This window comes from Prinia subflava, chromosome 10 (assembly GCF_021018805.1).
Source record: "Prinia subflava isolate CZ2003 ecotype Zambia chromosome 10, Cam_Psub_1.2, whole genome shotgun sequence".
Lineage (NCBI taxonomy): Eukaryota > Metazoa > Chordata > Aves > Passeriformes > Cisticolidae > Prinia > Prinia subflava.
In genome coordinates, this window is record NC_086256.1 from 1,350,251 (window position 1) to 1,363,960 (window position 13,710).

General features: G+C 55.1%; 1 protein-coding gene across 1 annotated transcript in view; it reads right to left on the reverse strand.

Moving 5' to 3' along the window:
- Nucleotides 1–13,710, reverse strand: part of PDE4B (phosphodiesterase 4B) — a 177,037-nt gene that overhangs the window by 57,660 nt on the left and 105,667 nt on the right. Inside the window, exons 4-6 of the mRNA XM_063406891.1 lie at nt 5,309–5,503; nt 3,445–3,481; nt 3,287–3,357 (exon numbers count right to left, since the gene is read on the reverse strand). Coding sequence (XP_063262961.1) covers nt 3,287–3,357; nt 3,445–3,481; nt 5,309–5,503 — 303 coding nt within the window. The remainder of the gene's footprint in view (nt 1–3,286; nt 3,358–3,444; nt 3,482–5,308; nt 5,504–13,710) is intronic.

Sequence of the window (13,710 nt, forward strand, 5' to 3'; positions counted from 1 at the left end):
AAACGAGAGGAGAGGAGGGGTTAAAGGAAAGCTGAGATTCTCATGATCTCCAGAGCAGAAGTTTAAGTAAAATATCACATATCATGAGACATATGATAAAACCATAAGCTGGCAGCATGGCTGCAACCCAGCAGAGCTCTCTGGAAACTGTGCGGGAAGCTCTGCAGCACCTGGAAGAACATTCTGCCATGGGTTGGGATGTTTGGCACGGGATGGTTTAAAAACTTAATGACTTTTACTTTGGCCAGGCAAACGACTTTATACCTCAATCAAATCTGGGAATGTTTTCCAAAGGACACTGTAAGATGCCTGTGTCTCCTACAGGTTACACCCTCACTTCCTTCCGGCCCTGTCCAATTTCAGATTCCTCATTAGGAACTGCCAAAATGCCCGAGCTTTCCAAAAAAGCAAAGCTTAAAAAAACCCCAGGAATATTTAAGCCATCTGTTTTTTTTATTAACCTCCATCTTGGACTGCGGTGGTTCCTTCCTATCAAAATTTGCCAACAGGAATCAACAGGAGGAAAAACCTCATGCTTGGATAAAATGCTGGGCTTTATGTAAAATAAAGATTGTGAGCTCCTGGTGGGCACCAGGTGATGCCACTCACACCTGGAGCAGAGTGAGCCCGTGGTGTCCCGCTGGGGACATCCCTGCACCTCACCCTTCCCTTCTGGAGCCGGAGGGAGCGGGCGCCTGCCAGCCCCAGGGTGGGATCAGTGCCATGGGTGGGTGCACACCAGACCTCGCCAGGAATGGATGATGTTGGTTTGAGGCTGAACAGCTCTCCTGGGGCCAAGCAGGCCAGAGGAAGATGATGACTGGCTCAGTATAAATAGCCAGGGGGAAACCGTGGTTCCGGACAAAGGCGTAAAAAGGAGTTTGTTTGGTTTCTCCTGTTCAGCAGGTAGAAAAAACAACATCCTCCTCCTGAGTGCATCACCTTCCTCATTCAGAGCAATCAGGGTCAAAGGAAGTGATGTGGGATTCAGTTCTCTGGGCTGCCCTCTCGCAGCTGAGCTCCAGGATGCTGCTGGGGGAAATCCTTGTTGCCCCCAGAGCCCCAAGTTTGGGGTGCCCCCCTTGACATCTGCCCTTTGGCCATGAACAGCTCACGTGAGATCGGCTCAGTTGGGCAGAGCCTGTGCTGATAACACCAAGTTTGGGGGTTTGATCCCTCTATGGGCTATTTAAGAGTTGGAATTGATTCTGCTGGATCTCTTTCAACTTGGACAGCTCTGGGATTGTTACTGCTCTGTGAAGCAGTGGTGGAAATGCAGGGCAGGACCATGGCTTGGCTGAACAGAGATGATGCCTCTGCTCCAAGCTGGGCACATATGGAATGCTTGGGATAGCCAAGGTGGCAACGTGATCAAGATCATGGAATTGTTTAGGTTGATAGAGATCTCTGAGATCACCACGTCCAACCCAGCACTGCCAAGGCCAGCACTGCCCAATGTCCCCAAGTGCCACATCCACAGGGATTTTAAATCCTTCCAAGGATGGGGACTCAGCTCTGCCCCGGGCAGCTGTGCCAGGGCTGGGCAACCCTTTCTGGGAAGAAACTCTTCCTGATATTCAAATAAACCATCTCTGGCACAGCCTGGGGCTGTTCCCTCTCCTGTCCCTGCTCCCTGGGATAAGATCCCAAATCCCCCTGGCTGTCCCCTCCTGTCAGGAGCTGTGCAGAGCCACCAGGTCCCCCCTGAGCCTCCTTTTCTCCAGGCTGAGCCCCTTTCCAGCTCCCTCAGCCCCTCCTGGGGCTCCAGACCCTTCCCTAGATCCGTTTTCTTCTCACTCTCCAACCTTTCCATGTTGTTTTTTTGTAGTGTGGTGCCCCAAACTGCCCCCACGATTCATGGTGGACATCGCACAAGACAAAACACATTGGTTGTTCCTCAGGGAGGACCTGAGGGCTGAGGGGCTGAGGGGATGAGAGGATGAGGGGATGAGGGGATGAGGGGATGAGGGGATGAGGGGATGAGGGGATGAGGAGTGAGGGGATGAGGGGATGAGGGGATGAGGGGATGAGAGGATGAGGGGATGAGAGGATGAGGGGATGAGGAGTGAGGGGATGAGGGGATGAGGGGATGAGGGGATGAGGAGTGAGGGGATGAGGGGATGAGGAGTGAGGGGATGAGGGGATGAGGAGTGAGGGGATGAGGGGATGAGGGGATGAGGGGATGAGGAGTGAGGGGATGAGGGGATGAGGAGTGAGGGGATGAGGGGATGAGGGGATGAGGGGATGAGGAGTGAGGGGATGAGGGGATGAGGAGTGAGGGGATGAGGGGATGAGGGGATGAGGGGATGAGGGGATGAGGGGATGAGGGAATGAGGGAATGAGGGGGATGAGGAGATGAGGGGACGAGAGGTTGAGGGGATGAGGGCATGAGGGCATGAGGGCATGAGGGGACGAGGGGACAAGGAGATAAGGAGATGAGGGGATGAGAGGATGAGGGAATGAGGAGTGAGGGGATAAAGGGATGAGGGAACGAGAGGATGAGGGTATGAACGGATGAGGGGATGTCGGGATGAGGCGACGGAGGCTGTGAGGGAGAGGAGAGGAGAGGGCGCCCCCTGGTGTGGCGCGCAAACCGTGGCGGAGCCTGAGGCCACGGCGGAGCCCTGAGGCCATGGCAGAGCCGTGAGGCCATGGCAGAGCCTGAGGCCATGGCAGAGCCGTGAGGCCATGGCAGAGCCTGAGGCCATGGCAGAGCCGTGAGGCCATGGCAGAGCCTGAGGCCATGGCGGGGCCTGAGGCCATGGCAGAGCCGTGAGGCCATGGCGGAGCCTGAGGCCATGGCGGAGCCGTGAGGCCATGGCGGGGCCGTGAGGCCATGGCGGAGCCTGAGGCCATGGCGGAGCCCTGAGGCCATGGCAGAGCCGTGAGGCCATGGCGGGGCCGTGAGGCCATGGCAGAGCCGTGAGGCCATGGCGGAGCCTGAGGCCATGGCAGAGCCGTGAGGCCATGGCAGAGCCTGAGGCCATGGCGGGGCCGTGAGGCCATGGCGGAGCTGAGGCCATGGCAGAGCCGTGAGGCCATGGCAGAGCCGTGAGGCCATGGAGGGGCCGTGAGGCCATGGCAGAGCCGTGAGGCCACGGAGGGGCCGTGAGGCCATGGCGGAGCCTGAGGCCATGGCGGAGCCTGAGGCCATGGCGGAGCCTGAGGCCATGGCGGAGCCTGAGGCACCGTGGCCGCGGCTCCCCAGCCCCGCTGCTCCCCGGCCCCTGCTCGGCCCGCGCCGCCGCCTCTCGTGCACGAAAGGAGCTTTAAAAGCCAGGCTTACTTGTTGGAGGTGCCGTGTAAATTGGTGAGAAGCGTGAAGTTGTTCCTTACGCTTCGTAGGCTGGCCAGCACCTGAGGGAGACAAAACCGCAGGTGTCACCTTCTCCGCTTTAATGCTTTAGAAAAATTATTTTAGAGGCCGATATGACACCAACTCACCTGGGCGAAAGGTGTGACGATCAGGTCGTCGCCATGCCTAAGGAAGAACGGAGAAAAATGTATAAATTTTTGTGCAGATTTATCTTCAAACAGCGAAATTCACCTCAGGGAGTGAGCGTTTTCCTGAGGGGGTTTTCCTCATGAAATAACCCATGCAGCATTTAGTTAACACCACATAAAAACTTGTTCCTAATGGGAAGGTCACTGTGTATATCCAAAACAACCGGCTGGAGCGAGCGTTCAGACTGGGAACGCCAGGCAATAAAAGCCAGGAAATTCAAAAGTTAAGGCTCACGCTTGTACCGCGGTGGAAAATAACCAACCGTAGTGGTGCAGGGAAAGGTCACCTTTGAATTTCCTGGCTTTTGTTGATCTCTGTCGCAGTCTTTAACCTTGTTCAGACGCCGGGTTTTGTCTGGCTGTTTTCATCACGGAAGGTTTGAGCAGAAGTTGTGAGCAAAATACACGAATGCCAGCAATAGGAGGGATTTTTTTGGTGGTGGTGGTGTATTAATTACGGTACTTGCGCGTGTATAAAACCTTCTGTATGATTTATGTAACTGAGAGATGGCAGGGTATAGAATCACTGAAAAGTTTGGGTTGGGAGGGAGCTTAAAGCCCATCCAGTCCCACCCCCTGCCATTGCAAGGACATCCAGTATTCCAGTGGATCCAAGCCCCATCCAGCCTGGCCTTGGACACTTCCAGGGATCCAGGGGCAGCCACAGCTGCTCTGGGGATTCTATTCCAGGGCCCCTGCACCCTCACAGCCAGGAATTCCTTCACAATATTAATTTAAATCTACCCACTTTCAGCTTAAATCCATTCCCCCTTGTCCTGTCCCTCCATCCCTTGTCCCAAGCGCCTCTTCTGCTGTTTTGGAGCCCCTTTAGGCACTCTCGCGAACAATGTTGTGGTCAATTCTATTCTTAATCTCATAATTAATAACAAGATGCACTAAGCAAGGGCAGCAAGGCTGGCTCCATGCTGCCACAGAACTGTCCACCAGTTCTGGACCCCTCCAAATAGGAATTCTCCCCACTGTGCTGCCACAGAGGGCATCCCTTGTCCTCACTTGGGTATTAGTGCTATTAAGTCTAAATTTAATTAAAATTGTCTCAACACTAATGGAGACTCTCTCCCAAGTGCTAACAGAGCCTCGATGCCCACGGTGGATGGACACTTCAGTTGCAGACAGCCACGAATTTGGGGGAAATTATGGGATTCCCCCACCCCAGCACACTGCTGGGAATTGCTACAACCCACCGTTTACACCAAACACTATTTGCATCATTTGGAGTGTTTCCTTCAATAAATATTTACTCAGTTTTAACTCACAGCAGGGAGATTTTCTTGCAGAATTCTCGTGGATCTGGCTAATATTCAGATTTCCATTCCGTGACAAAACTTTCGCAACAGTTCGACTTTGTTTAACTTTTTTTATAGCTTAATGGCCACTTCAAGACTTTAAAATGTGCCTTTCAAAATAAAGGGCCGGGAAACCAGGACAGTCTATGGGTATCGATCCTCTGGAGCTCAGCCATCTGTCTGGGCTCATTTTCCACTCAGTTCTAGGGAACAGCCCCCAAAACAGGATGGGTGACAGCAATACTGTAAATAAAAGTACACCACGACTTCTCTGTTATTCCAGGATACAGCTTTGAAAGCTTTTCTGCTAAATTCTGGAGAAAATTTGAATATTTGAAGGATGGCATTGGAAAGGATGCTGGATCAACATCTGTTTTGCGCATTCCAGCCATGAAATTCTCCAGTACCACCCATAAGCTCCTCTTAACAGAGCTCTGAGGATTAGAGCAGCACAGAAAGCTCTCAGAGTGTAAAACACGAGCTGGATTGATGCTTACTGTTCACTGGGCAGGGAGGAGTTCCTGGACATGGTCTTTGGTGAGAGGTCATAGTCGCTGTCGGATCTGTACAGGAACGATTCCCGGCGCTGGCTGTGGCCCGGGAATGTCGTGTGCAGGACGAGTCCCGACGAGGAGCTGGCCTGCGGGTCCAGCGGGCTGCGCCCCGGGGACGGGCCGTTCTCCACATCGAAGCTGCGAACGAACACAGATCCGTGTCACACTCTGCCACCAGAGGGCTTGCAGGGCTAGTGTCACCTCACCGGCTTCCACCGTGTCACCTCACCGGCTTCCACCGTGTCACCTCACCGGCTCTCACCGTGTCCCCTCAGCCGGCTCACACCGTGTCCCCTCAGCCGGCTCTCACCGTGTCACCTCACCGGCTCTCACCATGTCACCTCAGCCGGCTCTCACCGTGTCACCTCAGCCGGCTCTCACCGTGTCACCTCACCGGCTCTCACCGTGTCACCTCACCGGCTCTCACCGTGTCACCTCACTGGCTCACACCGTGTCCCCTCAGCCGGCTCACACCGTGTCACCTCACCGGCTCACACCGTGTCCCCTCACCGGCTCTCACCGTGTCACCTCACCGGCTCTCACCGTGTCACCTCACCGGCTCTCACTGTGTCCCCTCAGCCGGCTCTCACTGTGTCACCTCACCGGCTCTCACTGTGTCACCTCACCGGCTCACACCGTGTCCCCTCACCGGCTCTCACCGTGTCACCTCACCGGCTCTCACCGTGTCACCTCACCGGCTCTCACCGTGTCCCCTCACCGGCTCTCACCGTGTCACCTCACCGGCTCACACCGTGTCCCCTCAGCCGACTCTCACCGTGTCACCTCAGCTGGCTCTCACCGTGTCACCTCACCGGCTCTCACCGTGTCACCTCAGCTGGCTCTCACTGTGTCCCCTCAGCCGGCTTTCACCATGTCACCTCACTGGCTCACACTGTGTCACCTCACCGGCTCTCACCGTGTCCCCTCAACAGGCTCTCACCGTGTCACCTCACCGGCTCTCACCGTGTCCCCTCAACAGGCTCTCACTGTGTCACCTCAGCCGGCTCACACCGTGTCCCCTCACCGGCTCTCATTGTGTCCCCTCAGCCGGCTCTCACTGTGTCCCCTCAGCCGGCTCACACCGTGTCCCCTCACCGGCTCACACCGTGTCCCCTCAGCCGGCTCACACCGTGTCCCCTCAGCCGGCTCACACCGTGTCCCCTCACCGGCTCACACCGTGTCCCCTCAGCCGGCTCACACCGTGTCCCCTCAGCCAGCTCACACCGTGTCCCCTCAGCCGGCTCACACCGTGTCACCTCAGCCGGCTCTCACCGTGTCACCTCAGCCGGCTCTCACCATGTCACCTCAGCCGGCTCTCATCGTGTCACCTCACCAGCTCTCACCATGTCACCTCACCGGCTCACACCGTGTCACCTCACCAGCTCTCACCGTGTCACCTCACCGGCTCACACCATGTCACCTCACCGGCTCACACCGTGTCACCGCCCTGCGGTCACCGGAGCTGCTTCTCCTGTGTTGCAAGGAGGGCCCTGCGTGACCATAAACGTTCACTCCTGTCCTGACTGCCTCTGCTCGTGCTTCCCTCAGCAGGAATTTCTCACAGCTCAGCACAGCTCTCAACACGAGCACACAGCAGCTGAAGAGGGCAGGGATGGATTAGAGATGATGGAGAATCCATCCCTGCAAGGGTGGGGAGGCCCTGGGAGAGGTGCCCAGAGTAGCTGTGGCTGCCCCTGGATCCCTGGCAGTGTCCCAGGCCAGGTTGGACGGGGCTTGGAGCAGCCTGGGACAGTGGAAGGTGTCCCTGCCCATGGCATGGGATGGAATGGGATGGGCTTTTAGGTACCTCCCAGCCCAAACCACTCCAGGATTCCATGATTCTAAACACTGCACTCCACCCTCAAGGCCTTTTGCACAAGCCCTGGGGTTCAATTTGCCAAACCTCGCTCCTTACAAGCACAACAGGACTAAAGACACCACAACACCCTCCAGTCCAGCCCTGTCCTCATCTGCTCTGGAGCCAAACTTCTGAAATCCTGTAAGATTTGCGAGCACTTGGCAGTTGTGGGAGCCAGGTGCCCAAACCATGTTTTAGCCATTCAAGGTATCAGTTCAATGAATTTTAAACAGCTATGCTTCAAAAAAAAAAAAAAAAGGGCTGTTTAAAAATTTTAAAAAAAGGCACAAAACTTTTTGTCACCTTTTCCATTTTACACCCACTTTCTTGTGGTTTCATAACTTGGCTGCTGCGACCCGTGTCTGAAGTCACCCTGGCCACTCTAGCAAGTGACACCCCTCATAAATGCTGAAAATGGGCAGGTTGGCCTCATGAGCCTGGGCATTTGGGCCTGATAGAAACACCAGATGTGCGACCACGGCCCAGAAAGCCAAGTGAGGTACGGCCACGCCAGGGGGAATTTCCTTGCCTGTGGAAGTCAGGTTTTGTCTCCTTGCAGTAGGAGTTGAGTGCTTGCTCCAATACCCCATCCCATGGCAGATGCTGTCCCACTGGGACACCAGGCTGTGGTCCCTGCCATGCCTTTCTCCATCCCTCCACTCCTTAATCCAGAAGATTCCCTGAGCACAGCGGCAGAGAAGGCCCCAGCTCTCCCTCCTCTCTGCAGAGAGAGCTTTAACTGCGGCAGGAAAAGCACATGAAACATTAATGCCTGAACTTGTCTGAATTCCATGAGTTTTCCAGACTTCCACATGAGCTGGGCACACTCAGGCTGCCCTGATGAGAAGCCTGGCACAGCCAGTGCCCAGCTGGGAATGCCGTGGCTGCTCCAGCTCCTGCTGCCCGCTTCCCTGTTCCCTGTTCCAGCACCTGGAATGTTGCTGTACGGATCATGTGGTTAATCCAACTGAAAAGTGCTTTTATTCCTTTCCTCAAGTTCAACGTGGAGCCACAACAGCTCTCAGGCTCTTTTTCCTTGGCCTTGATCCAGCACTCGGCCACCCATGTGCTCAGCCAGAAGTCAGCAGAAAATTCCCCAAAAAGTGACCAATCCCAGAGTCTGGAGTTACCTCTGCCAGGAGTGAACAGGCACCCCCAGAGGCACAGCCTGTGAGCAAGAGCCTCAAAATGCAGGAAAAGCTCTGCTGTCACTGCTTTTTAATAGTTACAAGAACGGGAATATGGGAAAATATTCCCTGTGGACGATCCAGTGTCAGGAAAATGTGACCTGAGATAGACAGAGCAAGAGTTTAACCTTGTGTTTGTCACCAGTTGCTCCTGGTTTGCACAACACCCACCTGGAGCCGTGTCCTGATGCCAAAAATACCCCCAAACAAACATTTGCTGGAATGGGTAAGAGCTGCAATGGGACTGTAAAGTTGCCCTCTCAGAGCTGCGTTTCCCACTATTTTTTTCTTTTGGAAGTTAACTGCCGAGCTCTGCTGGAAAAACTTCATCACCACGTTCAGAACAATGCACAGACTGTGGGGGTCCTCTCCAAAGTTTGCACACCCCACAGGCTTTGTCTAAACGGAAAAAAAGATGCATTTGGCTAATTAAAAATAAGGATGGCAGAACACAAAGCACAAAAAAACCCAAAATTTCCTTTCCAGTTTATCCTCAAGTAACAGCACTCACAGTGAGCCACCCCATTTGTGATATAAATTGTGTTACCTAAACATATGGGCCAGAAATTTGATATCTAAGGTTCCTATAAATCCTTCCATAGTCCATAGCAGATCTCTCTAGTACATGTGGGATCTGCCAGCATTCCCTGCCTGCCTCCAACCTGTGTTACCAGATCTATTTACCAACATTTCCCAGTGCTGGACACTCTCAGGGGTGACCGTGTGTCCGGAGGCCACCAAGGGATCCCAGGGAACTGAGCCCAGGAGTCAAACAGGCTCCAGAGGAGGAAAGGTGACAGCAGCACCAGCAGCACTGCCCAGGGCAGAGTCTCTATTCCTGGGGGGATTTCCAACTGTGTAAATGTGGCACTTGGGGACACGGTCAGGGGTGGGAATGGATGGATTTGAAGGTCTTGGAGATCTTTTCCAAGGGAAGGGAATGGCATGGGCCTTGCCCAGCCAGTGCTGTCTCTCAGCAGTGCAGAGCTGGCAGGGAAGGAGGCTGTTCCTGGATCTCTCTGCACACTCCACATGAGGCTCTCTGGGATGGAGGAGCAGGGGAGGCGCAGGGGCAGAGGGGGAGCAGCACTGCTGCAGCTCCATTCCTTTATCCCTCCGCATCCCGAAGCCCAGGATCCTGGGGAAGCGACAAGGAAGGAGACAGCAGGTGGCAGGAGTTAGCTGCGAGCGGGCACCGGCCCCGGACCGGTGCTAAGCAGTGCCTGAGCCACGGTAATGAACAGACAACGGCGAGCCAGGAGAAATCATTGTACAACACAGCGAGGCTCCGTGAGTCACTCTGCAAACAAAGAACTCATAACAGCAACCGCCAGCTGCTCCAATGCTGCAGTGTTACCGTGACAGCCACAGCATCAGAGACTCTCCGGGCTGGAAGCACCCACAGGGATCACTGATCCAGCCCCTGGCCCTGCACAGACACCCAACAATCCTACCCTGGGCATCCCTGGCAGGGCTGGCCAAACCTTCCTAGAGCTGCTCTGGCAGCCTCGGGGCTGTGCCCGTTCCCTGGGGAGCCTGGGCAGTGCCAGCACCCTGTGGGGGAAGAACCTTTCCCAAAATCCAACCTAAACCTCCCTGGGCAGAGCTGCAGCCTTCCCTGGGATCCTGTCCCTGTTACAGAGAGAATGAATTGGTGCCTGCCCCTGCACTGCCCTCGGGAGGAGCTACAGACCCTGGTGAGCCTCCCCTCAAACCAAGTGCCCTAAGCCATTCCTCACATTTCCACTCCAGACCCTTCACCAGCTTCAGGAACCGATGTCCCTGGATTAGCATTGCCCACCAATGGTCTTGGAACGTGGCAAAATCTGGCAAAAAGACTGAGAAACAGGAATGCACCACGATCTGGATGTAATTCAGAGTCATTCGAGTAGTCATTGCCAGTCAAGTGGTTTCCGTGAGAGCCACACAGCCCCACAGTCTGCTCTGGAGTATGAGCACAAACACATTTCAGCCCAGCAGCCCAGGCAGGCTCAGGGAGTTTTGGTTATGTTGGGAATTTACACTTTTCCTGAGGATGACAGCACTGACTTACCAAGAAGGTTCACCACCAGCTTTGCCTTCCCAAGCCAAGGTCATTCCTGAGGACATTACTCCCCATCTCCTAACTACAGTACCACCTTTACGATATCAAATACTTCCAAAATATTTCCAAAGGTTTGGGCAGACTTTGTTAATTATAAAGCCCCTTTTTGAGATTTGTGAGTCTCGTGAAGACACCGCTCAGGATTCTTATACCCATAAACACGGGAAAATGCTGTTCCTTCCACTGCCTGGCTGCTCTCTAATGCTGTGCACCTGTTCCCCATTATCCGAACAGCTTGCTGCTTTTCCTAAATAATCTTCCATGTGGAAAGGGCTGTGCTTGAAACCATCGGCACTTAATGGCCCGGGATGGGACACGAGGAGCAGAGCACAGCCCTGGCACGGGCACAGGGCTCCCTGGGGTGACAGCTCCCAGCTCCACAGGCATTGCTGACCTTCTTCCCCGCCCCACCTTCTCCCACTTAGGGAAAACATTGTCAGTCTTAGGGACTCTTAAAGAGTTCAAATTCCCCTGCTGGGTTTGTCCCTCATGTGGCTCCTGACTTTTTTATCCAGGTGAGGCCCCACCTGCAGAGCTCCCCAGCCCTGGGGTCCAACCCCAGGAGGAGCTGTAGCTGCTGCAGAGAGCCCAGAGGAGCCCCGGAGCTGCTGCAGGGCTGGAGCCCCTCTGGAGCCGGGCTGGGAGAGCTGGGGGGGCTCCCCTGGAGAGGAGAAGGCTCCAGGGAGAGCTCAGAGCCCCTGGCAGGGCCTGAAGGGGCTCCAGGAGAGCTGAAGAGGGGCTGGGGACAAGGGATGGAGGGACAGGACACAGGGAATGGCTTCCAGTGCCAGAGAGCAGGGATGGGTGGGAGATTGGGCAGGAATTGTTCCCTGGGAGGGTGGGGAGAGGCTGGAATAGAATTCCCAGAGCAGCTGTGGCTGCCCCTGGATCCCTGGAAATGTCCAAGGCCAGGCTGGACACTTGGGGCAGCCTGGGACAGTGGAAGTGTCCCTGCCATGGCAGGGGGTGGAGGGGGATGATTTCCAAGGTCCCACTGAGGCCAAACCGGTCTGTGGTTCTGTGACCCCGCAGTCTCCAGAGCTCAGTGTCCCCTCAGTGTCCCCACACCACGGCAGCGCCCTGCAGCCCCTCCCAGCGCTGTCACAGCTGCCTGGCACAGGCACCCGGCAGCACTGACTGAAGTGTTGGTAACAGAAGCTGTCAGCTGCTGCTAAACACATCATTAAGCCTCTGCATGTATCCAAAAGCAAAATAAGTGTTTACTTGACTTTGTCTTCTCTGAATAAAGAAGTTCAAGGCCGGGTCGGACAGGGCTTGGAGCAAACCGGGCTGCTGGGAGGTGTCCCTGCCCTCGGCAGAGGGTGGCACTGGATAATCATTAAGGTCCCTTTCAATCCAAACCATTCTGTGACTTCAATTCACTGTTTCTGTTCTCAATAGGTACAACAGAGGCAGAGTAACCAGAGCCCCTGCCCTGCTCACACCTGGAGCCCAACACAGAGCCAAGAGCTGCTGCTGCTCCCTTTGCAGCCCAAATCCACCTTCAGTCTCCAGAGCCCTCCCAGCTCTCAGACCTCATCCAGCAGCACCCCGGGGAGGCTCCTGGTTTGCACAGCAAATGTCAGGGATTGTATCCAGCACCGTGCCGGGTTGGAGCAGCCACCAGGAGATGGCTGGAAAAGTACAGCAGGAGGTAAAAATGAGTTTGTATTCTCTCTTAGCATGAAGGGTTCCAAAAAACTTAATCCTTTTCATGTTTACTACAGATAAGCAGCTTGACATTATCCTGTAACAAGTGAACATCATGGGGTTGTTTAAGTCCTCCAGAGAAGGAATCCTGAGTGCTAAAATCCAGTAGTTATTTTTCCAAATGTACATCCTGGGCTATTTCATCCTCTCCCAATGGTTCTCTGCCATTAATCTTTGGAAAACGCAAGGCACAGTCAAACACAGCAGACACCCCACCTCTATTTTTACTTCCAGAGCTTGGAAAGACATGTGGATATGAGCCTGATCATTCCCAACATGAGCAGCAATGCCATTTCCCAAGGGCTTTTTCCTCTTGAAAATATTTCTGAAATAGGAAGTTGCTTCCCTTCCTACCCAGCTGAGGTGCGACTGGCACAGGGTGCCCAGAGCAGCTCTGGCTGCCCCTGGATCCCTGGCAGTGCCCACGGCCAGGCTTGGAGCAGCCTGGGACAGTGGGAGGTGTCCCTGCCCATGCCCAAGATGATCCTGGAGGTCCCTCCCAGTCCAGAATATCCCAGGATTCTGTGATATTCTGTGCAGCACTGACAGCTCTGCTCACCTCGAGGTGTTCCTGCCCAGCACCCTCCACCCCCATGGCTCACCAGCCCCGAACCAGCACGGGCTGTGCTTCTGCTGCATGGAAGAACCCAGCTGAGTGTTCCCGGGGGAAAGCTGCCACTTGTCCCTGCTGGGAAATGCTGGAATGGCTCACAGCCAGCAGGACAGGTGGCACAGGGACAGCTCGGTGCTCCACACACGGGGTGTTGGCAGCACCTGCTCTGTGGCACGCTGCTGTCCCACGGCACAGATGTTTCCATTCCAGCCACAGGGCAGTGCCTGTCCCAGCCTGGCCTGGCTGCTCTGGCTGCTCAGTGTCACTGCAGCTTTTCCAGCTTTCCCAGCTCCAGCCAAGCCCTGTAGCATTTCTCAGACTGTCTCTCCCAATCCACAGCACACAGATTTGCCTCCCACGGAGGAGGCTGCCTGCGGTGGCCTGGCTCATGTGACAGGGACACTGGTGTCCGTGTGGTGCTCCAGGACACCTTCCAGCCCTTCTGCCTCTGGACAAGCCCTGATCCCTGCCCAGAACCAGCAGGGGGAAGATAATTCCACACAGCAAATGGGAACACAGAGTCCAGCCCTGCCTTTTCCCCACTGGGATATTACCGGCAACAGAAGGGGAATTCCAGTCCTATATTCCATCTTTTATTGATGCATCTTCAGTGATCTCCTACCCCTCCTAAGTGCAGTCTGCACTTAACTCCCTTCCCAGAGCACTGACGGCAAAGCCAAGCCCTCAGCAGGGGTCTCAAGGGTCCCATCCACAAATGGCCTCAGGAAAGCGTTCCCGGATCCGCACGGCGCCGGAGCATCAGGGGCTGCTGGCCAGAGCCAGGCTTTATCCCACCCTGCCCTTACACACAGGAGCCTGGCGTGGCTCCAGAGGCACTTTTGCCTTTCCGAGCAGTGGGGAGGCTCTGAGCTG